General features: G+C 46.8%; 1 protein-coding gene across 2 annotated transcripts; it reads left to right on the top strand.

The window, feature by feature from the left end:
• The first annotated feature begins 6,631 nt into the window (after positions 1-6,631).
• LOC133755459 (HLA class I histocompatibility antigen, B alpha chain-like) lies at positions 6,632-10,239 on the top strand. Of its 2 annotated transcripts, none has more exons than XM_062185570.1 (8): positions 6,632-6,723; positions 6,971-7,240; positions 7,527-7,790; positions 8,364-8,639; positions 8,759-8,872; positions 9,284-9,316; positions 9,418-9,461; positions 9,581-10,239. In XM_062185570.1, the coding sequence occupies exons 1-8, from the start codon at positions 6,648-6,650 to the stop codon at positions 9,659-9,661; spliced, it is 1,158 nt and encodes a 385-aa protein (XP_062041554.1). In that variant the 5' UTR covers positions 6,632-6,647; the 3' UTR covers positions 9,662-10,239. The 2 variants fall into 2 exon arrangements, with proteins under 2 accessions (XP_062041554.1, XP_062041558.1); XM_062185574.1 differs by having other exon boundaries at positions 9,414-9,461.
• Positions 10,240-12,645: the final 2,406 nt, after the last annotated feature.

The following is a 12,645-nucleotide window of genomic DNA, read 5'->3' as shown; positions in this document are numbered from 1 at the left end:
TCTAACAGATATCTACAGAACTTTCAATGCTACATCTAAAGAATTTACATTCTTCTCAGCAGTGCATGGAACCTACTCTAGGATTGACCACATACTAGGCCATAAAGCCAGTCTCAGCAAATTCAAAAGAATTAGAATCATACCATGCAGCTTCTCAGACCACAGTGGAATGAAGCTGGAAATTAGCAACTCAGAAACCCCTAGAACATATGCAAACACATGGAGACTGAACAACATGCTCCTGAATGAACACTGGGTCATAGAAGAAACCTAAATAGAAATCAAAAACTTTCTGGAAGTAAATGAAGACAACAACACAACATATCAAAACTTATGGGATACAGGAAAAGCAGTGTTAAGAGGAAAGTTTATAGCAATAGGTGCCTACATCTAGAAATTGGAAAGGCACCAAATAAATGAACTTTCAATGCATCTCAAGGATCTAGAAAAACTGCAGCAAACCAGACCCAAACCTAGTAGGAGAAAGAGAAATAATTAAAATCAGAGAAGGAATCAACAGGATTGAATAAAAAAAATTACAAAAAATCAGCCAAACGAAGAGCTGGTTTTTTGAAAAAACAAATAAAATTGACACACCATTGGCCCACTAACTAAAAAAGAAGAGAAAAGACCCAAACCAATAAAATCAGAGATGAAAAAGGAAACGTAACAACAGACACCACAGAAATAAAAAGAATCATCAGAAATTACTACAAGGACTTGTATGCCAGCAAACAGGGAAATGTATCAGAAATGGATAGATTTCTGGACACATGCACCTACCTAATTGAACCATGAAGACATAGAAAACCTGAACAGACCTCTAACTGAGACTGAAATTGAAATAGTAATAAAGGCCCTCCCAACAAAGAAAAGCTCAGGACCAGATGGATTCACTGCTGAATTCTACCAGACATTAAAGAAGAACTAACTCCAATTCTTCTCATAACTATTCAGAACAATTGAAATAGAGGCAATCCTGCCAAATTCTTTCTATGAAGCCAGCATCACCTTAATCAGTAAGCCTGAAAAAGATGCAGCATTGAAAGAAAATTACAGTTCAGTTTCCCTGAAAAACATAGAAGCAAAAATCCTCAACAACATACTGGCCAATAGAATGCAACAACCCAACAGAAATTCCATCCAGACCAAGTGGGATTTATCCATGGTATGCAGGGGTGGTTCAATGTTCACAAATCAATCAATGTGATACACCACATTAAGAAACTGCAGAAGAAAAACGATATGATTATCTCAATAGATGCAGAGAAAGCATTAGATAAAATACAACACTCTTTCATTATGAAAACTCTAATCAAATTGGGTATAGAAGGAACATTCCTCAATACAATCAAAGCAATTTATGAAAAACCCACGGGCAGCATTCTACTGAATGGGGAAAAGTTGAAGCATTTCCACTGAGATCTTGTACCAGACAGGGATGCCAACTATCACCACTGCTATTCAATATAGTTCTGAAAGTTATAGCCAGAGCCATTAGGCAAGAAAAAGAAATCAAAGGGATACAAATTGGGAAAGAAGAACTCAAACGATCCCTCTTTGCAGATGATATGATTCTTTATTTAGGGAATCCAAAGAACTCTATTGGAACTCATAGAAGAGTTTGGCAAAGTAGCAGGATATAAAATCAATGCACAAAAATCAACAGCCTTTGTATACACAGGCAATGTCACGGCTGAGAAAGAACTTCTAAGATCAATCGCATTCACAATAGCCACAAAAACAATCAAATACCTTGGAATAAACTTAACCAAGCACATTAAAGATCTCTACGATGAGAATTACAAAATCTTAAAGAAAGAAATACAAGGCGATACCAAAAAATGGAAAAATCTTCCTGTTCATGGATTGGAAGAATCAATATCATAAAAATGTCCATTCTCCCAAAAGCAATTTATAGATTCAATGTGGTATCAATCAAAATACCAAGACATTCTTCTCAGATCTGAAAAAAATGATGCTGAAATTCATATGGAGACACAGGAGACCTCGAATAGCTAAAGCAATCTTGTACAACAAAAACAAAGCCGGAGGCATCACAATACCAGATTTCAGGACATACTACAGGGCAGTTGTAATCAAAACAGCATGTTACTGGTACAGAAACAGATGGATAGACCAATGGAACAGAATGGAAACGCCAGAAATCAATCCAAATATCTACAGCCAACTTATATTTGATCAAGAATCTAAAACCAATTCCTGGAGCAAGGACAGTCTATTAGTCTATTCAACAAATGGTGCTGGGAAAACAGGATTTCCACATGCAGAAGCATGAAGCAAGACCCCTCCCTTACACCTTACATAAAAATCCACTCAACATGGATTAAAGATCTAAATCTATGACCCGACAACCATCAATTTATTAGAGAGCATTGGAGAAACCCTGCATATATAGGTATAGGCAAAGACTTCTTAGAAAGGACATCAGAAGCACTGGCAGTCAAAGCCAAAATTAACAATTGGGATTGCATCAAATTGAGAAGTTTCTGTACTGCAAAAGAAACAGTCAGGAAAGTGAAGAGGCAACCAACAGAATGGGAAAAAATATTTGCAAATTATGCAACAGATAAAGGTTTAATAACCAGGCTGGTGCCGTGGCTCAACAAGCTAATCCTCCGCCTAGTGGCGCCGGCACACCGGGTTCTAGTCCTGTTTGGGGCGCCGGATTCTGTCCCGGTTGCCCCTCTTCCAGGCCAGCTCTCTGCTGAGGCCCGGGAGTGCAGTGGAGGATGGCCCAAGTGCTAGGGTCCTGCACCCCATGGGAGACCAGGAGAAACACCTGGCTCCTGCCTTTGGATCAGCGCGGTGCGCTGGCCACAGCGCGCCGGCTGCGGTGGCCATTGGAGGGTGAACCAGCGGCAAAGGAAGACCTTTCTCTCTGTCTCTCTCTCTCTCACTGTCCACTCTGCCTGTCAAAAATTAAAAAAATAAAAGAAAAAAAGGTTTAATAACCAGAATCTATAAAGAGATCAAGAAACTTCACAACAACAAAACAAACCACCCACTTAAGAGATGGGCCAAGGACCTCAACAGACATTTTTCAAAAGAGGAAATCCAATGGCCAACAGACACAAGAAAAAATGATCAGGATCACTAGCCATTAGGGAAATGCAAATCAAAACCACAATGAGGTTTCACCTCACCCCAGTTAGAATGACTTACATATAGAAATCAACTAACAACAGATGCTGCCAAGGATGTAGGAAAAAGGGACACTAATCCATTGTAGGTGGGAATGCAAACTGGCAAATCCACTATGGAAGACAGTTTGGTGATACCTCAAAAACCTGAATATAACCCTACCACATGACCCAGCCATCCCACTCCTTGGAATTTACCCAAAGGAAATTAAATTGGCAAAAAAAAAAGCTGTCTGCAGCTTAATGTTTATTGCAGCTCAATTCAAAATAGCTAAGACATAGAATCAACCTAATGCCCATCAACAGAATACTGGATTATGAAATTATGGGATACGTAATCTATAGAATACTATACAGCAGAAAAAAAAAGAAATCCGGTCATTTGCAACAAAATGGAGGAATCTGGAAAACATCATGGTGAGTGAATTAAGCCAGTCCCAAAGGGACAAATATCATATGTTCTCCCTGATTGGTGACAACTAACTGAACACCTAAAAGGAAACCTGTTGAAGGGCAACGGATATTATGAGAAGAGATGACTTGTTCAGTCCTTGTCCTGACAGTCGAGGAATAGCTTAGTATTTTATTCATTTTAGTCTTTTTTTTGTTCTACTTAATACCATTGGTTGAACTCTTCAATTAACACACAATTATTTTTTGACTCCACCAAAAACAGAATCAGCAAATGATGTCATTAGATTTGCCAAGACAGAAAATCAACATGCAAAAAAAAAAAATCAGCAGTATTTCTATACACCAATGGAAAACTTTTTGAACAAGAAATCAAGAAATTAATTCCACTTACAACTGCTACAAAAATAAAATTAAATACCTCAGAATATGCTTAGCCCAGGAGGAGAAACTTCTTTACAATGAAAACTGTAAAACATTGATGACATAAATTGAAGAGTACAGAACTAAATGGAGACACACACCACCTTCATGGACAGGAAGAATTGGCATTTTTAATGTATCTGTAACATCTGTAATACTTGTTTTCTGTTAGTAATAAGGAACCATCTCAGACTGAGTAAGTTATAAAAAAAGCAGTTTTGTCCTGGCTCTAGGTTCTGGTTCCTGGCTTGGGGCTGCATCAGGTGATGGCCTTGCTGGCAAGAAGTGACAAATACTTGAGATGACGGAAAATCTAAATATCCTCAATTGTGTGATGTATAATGTACTGAAACACGACAAAGATGTACAGCTATAATCTGTCAATGGAAAAGTAAATAAAAATGTTGAATCCTTTAAAATGGACCTAGGGACAGTGTTACAAAGTCAATTCCTTCTGCAGGCTTCTTGTGAAGCCAGGAATCTCCCACGCTCTGAGGACTGCAGGGCTCACCTCAGAGGCAGTCTGCACCATTTCTTTTTGCTGTTCCTTTTCTTGCTACTTCTGTGCTTTGAAACAGCATGCAACAGTTCTCCTCCTTTGTATTTCAGTTTTATGTGTTATTTTTATTGGATAGTTTCCTTTTTCAATATACTTATTTTATAATTTTGGTCAGCTCAGGATTCATTGTCTACATTCTTTTTTATTTTATTTTATTTTTATTTTTTGACAGGCAGAGTTAGACAGTGATAGAGAGAGAGGCAGAGAGAAAGGTCTTCTTTTTTCCATTGGTTAACCCACCAAGTGGCGGCTGCGGCAGGTGTATTGCGGCTGGCGTGCTGCTCCAATCCAAAGCCAGGAGCCAGGTGCTTCATCCTGGTCTCCCATGCGGGTGCAGGGCCCACGGACCTGGGCCATCTTCCACTGCACTCCTGGGTCACAGCAGAGAGCTGGACTGGAAGAGGGGCAACCGGGACAGAACCAGCCCCCCAACTGGAGTAGAACCCAGGGTGCCAGCGCCGCAGGTAGAGGATTAGCCTAGTGAGTCGCGGTGCTAGCCCAGTGTCTTCATTCTTCACACTTGATCTTAGCCAAAAGGCCGAGAATCGATAGTGTCTTCATTCTTATAACCATGTAAATGCCAGTAACAAGCAGACTAGTAGCTATAATTACTTATCTTTTGTTTAATTGAGATTTTCATTTCCCTGGAGTAACCAATGTGTGTTCCTTCACTTGGTTAGTTTCTTTTGTACTCATTATGAAATTTCTCCCAAACTCACTTCTAGGGTCTTCTCCATGGTTAGAATGTGTCTATCAAGGTTCTTGTGATGGAAACGTGATCCCTGATGTGGTAGCATTAGGAGATGGGGCTGATGAGAGCTGTGTGGGTCCCAAGGGTTCCACACTCACTAACGCTGAACGCCATCAGGCCAGGAGCAGTTTGCCCACTCTGGCCTCTGTGGCCTCTTTGCTTGTCCCCTCACCCCCAGGCCTGTGAGAGTGCAGGAGGAAGGCCATTGCTAGAGCCTTGACCTTGATCCTGGGATTCAGACTGCAAAACTGTGACAATGAACCTCTGTTCTGTATCATTTACCCTTTTGTGGTGTTCTGCTATGCACTTTATTCTCATGAAAACATCCAAGCACATCCAGTGGCCCACCCACATCATCTTGTGAAGGTGCCTGTGGCACAGCTCTGCTTGGCCAGGCATGGCCTCCGTGCTTACACACCTGGGAAGGGCTGACATCACGGATCTCCTTCACTCTCCCTGAATAGCCCTTGGCTTCTCCCTTAAGCGGGCTCCCCCATTGCCTTCATCCTGTTTGCTCCCCCTTAGGTTTTCTCCACCATTTTCATTTCCCATCATCCAGCATGAGGAGGCCTAAGGGACCACGGACAGTAAGATACTGACACCATAGCCTCTGAAAATGTCTGTAGGCTATCCTTGACTTACTCCAATTTTGCTCCATGCACTGAGCGGTTTTCAATCCCTAAGACGAAACACCTGAGGCAGGGTAACTCTGTACAGAGAAGAGGTTTATTTTACTCCCCGCTATGCAGGCTCAAGCGCCAGGCCCTGGCACTGGTCCTCCGGCAAGGACCTCATGGTGGAACACGATGACGGGCGTGTCTGCAAGGGAGAGGATAGATTATTTGAATGTGCCATGGGAAATTCTAAACGAGTTAAATCTTTTAAATGATTGTCATTTCTAAGTTGGTAGATATAAGGCAAAACAAAATTATCTTTTGGTTATCTTTAATTCCAAACAGCACATAGAGCCTGAAGCCAGAAAGTCTGAGACACTCTGACTTGGCCCTGGAGCCCGGCCTCGGGAAGACGGTGCAAAAGGAGCCTCGGTGCCGGGTCCCAGGGAACCTGAGGTCAAATCGCAGATGCCCGGCGTGGCGCTCAGGGTCTGGGTCCCAGAGCGGGGTCTGGACCTTGGAAGCCAAGTGGTTTGGAGTCTCTTATCCTGCAGTTGCACTTCTCTCCCAACTCGGGCCAGATCCTTCTGCCCGGATACCCGTGACGCAGGCCCGCTTCTCATTCCCATTGGTCGACCGATTTCCAAAGGAGCCAATCAGTGCCGCCGCATCGGATTATAAACTCCGCAAGGAGCAGGGGTGACTCAGATTCTCCCAAGACTCAGATGATGGGATCCATGGCACCTCGGACCCTCCTCCTGCTGCTCGCGGGGGCCCTGACCCTGACCGAGACCTGGGCGGGTGAGTGCGGTGTCGGGAGGGAGATGACCTCTGAGGGACAGGAGCGGGGGTCGGCACCGCAGGACCTCGGATCCCGGGGTAGCCTCTCCGCCCGCCGCCCGGACGCCCCCACGTTGGCCGCGCCGGTCCCGCCCCCTCCCCTTTCCCAGGCCCTTGTGCAGTCACCTTTTGCAGCCTCACCACCTTTAGTCCTATGCACCTCGGACCCAGGAGTCCCGCGCAGGATCCTAGCCCCTGTCTCCCGCAGGCTCGCACTCCCTGAGATATCTCCACACCGCCGTGTCCCGGCCCGGCCTGGGGGAGCCGCGCTTCCTCGCCGTGGGCTACATGGACGACACGCAGTTCGTGCGCTTCGACAGCGACGCCGCGGTTGCGAGGGCCGAGCCGCGGGCGGCGTGGATGCGGCAGGTGGAGCCGGGGTACTGGGACACGCACACGCAGATATTTGAGAGGGGCACACTGCGTTTCCGGGAGGTCCTGAGGAACCTGCGCATCTACTACAACCAGAGCGAGGCCGGTGAGTGACCCGGGAGGATCGCAGCCCGCGACCTCTCCCAGTCTTCGGTAGCCAGGGTCTCCTCAGAGCTTCACCCTGTGGCCGCGGGACGCGCGCGTCTCCTTCACCCAGCAAGAGCCGGGGGGATTCGCTGTGGTTGGGTTTCGGTTGAGGTGGTAAAACGCGATGACCATCATAATCATCGTGTCGGACTCCAGGGGCAGGGGCAGTACTGGGTGCATTTGTTCCTGGGGGCGGGGAGTGGCTTGTGGTGCCTAGGGCTGACTACCGGGCGCGGCCCGGCCAGTGTCTCACACTCTCCAGTCTCTGTTCGGCTGCGAAGTGGGGCCAGACGGGCGCTTCCTCCGGGGATACAGTCTCTTAGCCTACGACGGCGCCGACTACCTCGTCCTGAATGAGCACCTGCACTCCTGGACCGTGGTGGACACCAGGCCTAACATCTGGAAGCCCGAGTGGGATGGGGAGCAGTGCACGTCCTACCTGGAGGGCGAGTGCGTGGAGTGGCTCCAAGGGTTCCTGGAGATGGGGAAGGAGACCCTGCAGCGCGCAGGTACGCAGGGCACGGGGCACCTCCCTATCACGGGTCAGTCTTCCAGCTGGAGTCCCACAAGAGAGAGAACAAGAGAGTATCCAGGTTAGAGCACTGCCCTCCCTCTGCTCCGGAGGCGGAAGAATCCTCCTGGGTTTCCAGATCCTGTGTGAAGGAGTGAATCTGAGGGCCCGTGCTCCTCTCTGGGATCATTAAGGGATCCAGTCTCTCCCGTGTTGCAAAGTAAGAGGATCCCTGAAATTACTGAGCCGTATGACCTTCAACCTTGGGTGTCAGGGCCCCCATCCGAGGTCTCCGGAGGACTGATTCCAGCTTTGCAGTCTTTGACTTCCACTCAGGTCAGAACACGAAGTCTCTCTGAGACCTGAGCTTCATACCTGGGCTCACTCGGATTCTGGAACTTTACAGGAATGGGAGATTATTCCAGAAATCTGAGTCCAGCCTGGTGTCTGAGTTCTGCACTCACTGCCCCACTCCAAGTGTCCTGTCCATTCTTAGGATGGTCCTGGGGCTACTGCAGTGGTCCATGGGAAAGCCAGAAAAACCTCTGAATTTCTTGGATCTCCCCCTCAGATCCTCCCAAGACATATGTGGCCCACCACCCCATCTCTGATGGTGAAGCCACCCTGAGGTGCTGGGCCCTGGGCTTCTACCCCGCGGAGATCTCACTGACCTGGCAGCGGGATGGGGAGGACCAGACCCAGGACATGGAGCTCGTGGAGACCAGGCCTGGGGGCGACGGAACCTTCCAGAAGTGGGCGGCTGTGGTGGTGCCTTCTGGGGAGGAGCAGAGATACACGTGCCGTGTGCAGCACGAGGGGCTGCCCGAGCCCCTCACCCTGAGATGGGGTGAGGAGGGCAGGAGGAGCAGGGCCGCTGTGGGGGAGGGCAGAGCCCTTCTGGGGCCTTCAGCAGGGGCAGGGCTGAGCCTTGGAGTCAGAGCCCCTCACCTCCCCTTCCCTTCTCAGAGCCTCCTGCTCAGCCCACCACGCTCATAGTGGGAATAGTTGCTGGCCTGGTCCTCGGAGCTGTGGTCACAGCAGCTGTGGTTGCATTTGTGATGAGGAAGAGGAAGAGCTCAGGTAGGGAGGGGTGAGGGCTGCAGTCTGAGTTATCCTTGTCCCACTGGGAGCTGTGCCTGCTTACTGGGAAGTACCAATCATACAAATGCATACATGCACACACATGTTTACCAGCCTAGGGGCCCTGTTAGCTGGTGCTCTTTCATAAAGTGTGTGTGAGAATGAAGGTGAAGCATCACCCTGATGACTGTAGTGATGGGGACCTGATTCCTGGCATTGGAAGTTGCTGGGGAAAGTCCCTTCTGAGGACAGAGCTCCATGGAGGTGGTTGCTCCATTCCTTCTACTTCTGTCCTCATGTTTCCTGATCTTGCCCTGGGTCTGCAGTCATGTTCTGGAAACATCCTTGGGATCCAGGACATCATGGCCTTGTCTCTTCCTTGGCCTCATGTGTATTGTTTTCATTCTACAGTTAATAATGGAAGGAGGTATGCTGAGTCTATAGGTGAGTGTGAAGTGAAGAGGTCCCTGAGACCCCCATGATTCCTCCTTCAGCCACACCCCTTTGGGCTCTGACCTGATCCTGTTTTATTCCATTCCAGACAGTGAGAGTTCCCAGGATCCTGGTATGTCTCTCACGGCTTCTACAGGTGAGACCTGGGAGAAGGGACTGGGCAGAGAGGAATTCTTTGGATTTGAATGTTGTGTGGGCTGTTCAAAGTGTTACCACACACAGGGACTGATCTGAGTTGTTTCTCATTGTTTACAGCCACAGCATGAGACATGCCTTGTGTGGCACTGCGTGATGAAGATTAGTTCAAGACCCATCCTCTCAGAGCATCCACTTTAAGAGCTCCTGACTTCTCCTCCTCAGCTTGCATCTGAACGTGTCGGTGTGACGGTGCTCCTGTTGGCATGAAGTAGGATGCTGGGAGGCTGGCCTTGCATGCCCACCAAGGCCCCCCACACTGACCTGTATTCTCTTCCCAACCAACTTCCTGTTCCAGCAGACATGGGGCTGGGATGTCTCCATCCATTTTAACTATGAACTGCAACAATGGACTCCAACTTCTTACTTCCCTATTGGGAGTAAGAATCTGGATATAAATAATTTTTAAAATTCTTCCCCTGTGATGTTGATTGATTAATAAAAGAATAAAAAGAATCTTCCAATTTGAGAGGTGAAATAAATGGAAGAAGAGCTGCGCACCTCTGGGAATCCATGTGTTTGCTATGCTGAGTCTGTTACAGGCTGGGACAGAAACTGACTCTTCTTGAGGGGTCCAGTGTTGGGCAGCTGGGCCCAGTTATGCTCACTCCATCGTTAGCTTTGACATAATTGCTTTGTAGCTGGCTCCTGGTTTCAGCCTGTTCCAGCCCTCACTGTTGCTGCCAATTGAGTAGTGAAGCAGTGAATGGAAAAATCTCTCTCTCTCCTCATCTTTCTAATAAATATTTATTTTAAAAAATGACTTGCTAAAAAATTCAGTTCATTGTCTTTTGCTTTGGGCCACAAAAGGATAACAAAGTCTCAGTTTATTCTTATGCCTTAAATTCTACCAATTGAGATATACATGTGAAAAAACAGACAGGTATCCAGACAGTGGGCAACAAGTATCCCAGGGTCACCTTTGCTGCCCCTTTGATCTTGTGCCACAGTATAAGTTGTCCAGTCAGGATCTGTGATCTTGGGAACTAGGATAAAGCCCAAGCCTTATCCTCACACTAGCACCATGGGCAGTCAGAGCTTGTGTGGGCAAGCCCTCAGCTCTCACCTTTTCAATATTGGGTTCCTTGGAGGACTATGCCTGCTCTTGTTATGAGCTAGGTTCCTTTCTTCTCCAGCAGTCTGCTGTCTCTGACAGCAGGGTGACTTGTCTTTCCTGTCTCACAAGGCCCAGAGAAGCCCTGCTCACAGCCGTCCCTGTGGTGCAAGACAGGACTTTTCAGACCTATTCAGCCCTTGTCCTTATTCTGGGGCTGTTTTCTGGGTTGTTCTTCCTGTCTTTTCTCCAGTCCTTTTAAAGGAACCAGATTCCTAGGCAGGCACCTGTAGCATAGGCATCCTATATGGGCACTGGTTTGAGTCCAGGCTCTCATCTTCCAATCCAGCTTCCTGCTTATGGCCTAAGAAAAGCAGCAGAGGATGGTCCAGGTACTTGGGCTGCTGCCACCCATGTGGAGGATCCAGATGGAAGTCCTGGTTCCTGGTTTCAGCCAGCACCAGCCCCAGCTATTGCAGCCATTTGGGAATGAACCCATGGATGAAAATTTCCCTTTCTCTCTCTCTCTCAGTGTGTGTGTGTGTATGTCCCTGTCTCTGTTGCTCTGCCTTTAAATTAAATAAATCTTTATAAAAATTATTAGCTATAAAAATACAGTTCATTGGCTTTTGCTTTGTGACATGATAGAATAAGAATAATTGGATTTATTCTTGTGCCTTAAACACTACAAACTCAGACAGACATAGGAAAAAACAGGCAAGTATCCAGACACTGGGCAACAGGGATCTGATCTCTGAGAGAGAAGCAATTGGAAGAGGGAAGGGCTACAGTTACCCAGCTCCCTCCTGGACAGCTTTGGCAGGATGCAGTGGGGGAGGAGGAGCCCTAACAGCACAGCTGACTCACTGAGTGGAGGGGACAGAGGTGTGGATTTGGAGAAGCCTCAACAGTGAGAACATGCAAGATGAAGGCCCAAAGAAAAGACAGAATATAGGAAAGGAAGTTGCACAGGGCCTCCCTGGGTCCTTAGCTCATTATTTCATGCACATGAGGGAGCTAGTCTAGTACAGGGAAAGAATCACCTGAAGTCTGTAGGAACAGTGCCCAGTGGTACACAGAGCTGGAAATGGTGCCTGTTCCCAGCAGCCAGAATGAGCCCTCACAAATCGCTGGGATTTGACAGACTATTCTGAAGAGTTTTGAGTCAGGAGGGGTGACTAATTAGCCTGGGACTAAATAGTTTCTACTTTGTCCAGCAAATATTAAAAGTAAAGCCCCAAAGTCTCAGACATCTCCTGAATAACTTAAATTTTGTCAATAAGAGATGTTCAAGAATGTTTATGGTATATGAATATCTCTTGCACATAACCTTGTAAAGTTACAATGTCTATTATCAAGAATAATCAGGCATGAAATGAAAGAAGGAAAATACCACTCATAATACAGAGAATCAATCTAAGCTAAAACTGACACAGAGGTTAGAATGAGCGGAAAAGAAATTTTAGAGTTCTAGTCCCGGTCGGGGCGCCGGTTCTGTCGCGGTTGCTCCTCTTCCAATCCAGCTCTGCTGTGGCCTTGGAGTGCAGTGGAGGATGGCCCAAGCGATTGGGCCCTGCACCTGTGTGGGAGGCCAGGCGGAAGCACCTAGCTCCTGGCTTCAGATCAGCGCAGCGCACTGGATGTAGCAGCCATTTTGGGGGGGGGGTGAACCAGCGGAAGGAAGACCTTTCTCTCTGTCTCTCTCTCTGTCTAATTCTGCCTGTCAAAAGAAAAAGTTACTATAAACATATTCCATATGTTCAAAATTTACAAAATAGAAATGAAAGTTTCATAAAGATCAAAATCAAACTTGTATAGATGAAAATGCCTGAGGTGTAAACAATGGATGTCAGGTGCAGTTCTGGTAGAATGAATCATGGAAGAAAAGTCATTTTGTACACAATTCAATATTTTTGTCAATTTATTTATTTACTAATTTTTTAATTTGAAAGGCAGAGTTACAGAGAGAGAGAGACAGAGAGAAAGGAGAGACAGAGAGAAAACGCTTCCATCCACTGGTTCACTCCCTTAATGGGCGCAACCGCTGGAGCTGGACCAATCTGAAGCCAGG

The sequence above is a fragment of the Lepus europaeus genome, chromosome 3, assembly GCF_033115175.1.
Source record: "Lepus europaeus isolate LE1 chromosome 3, mLepTim1.pri, whole genome shotgun sequence".
Taxonomy (NCBI): Eukaryota; Metazoa; Chordata; class Mammalia; order Lagomorpha; family Leporidae; genus Lepus; species Lepus europaeus.
This window is presented reverse-complemented; position numbering and strand designations above follow the sequence as displayed.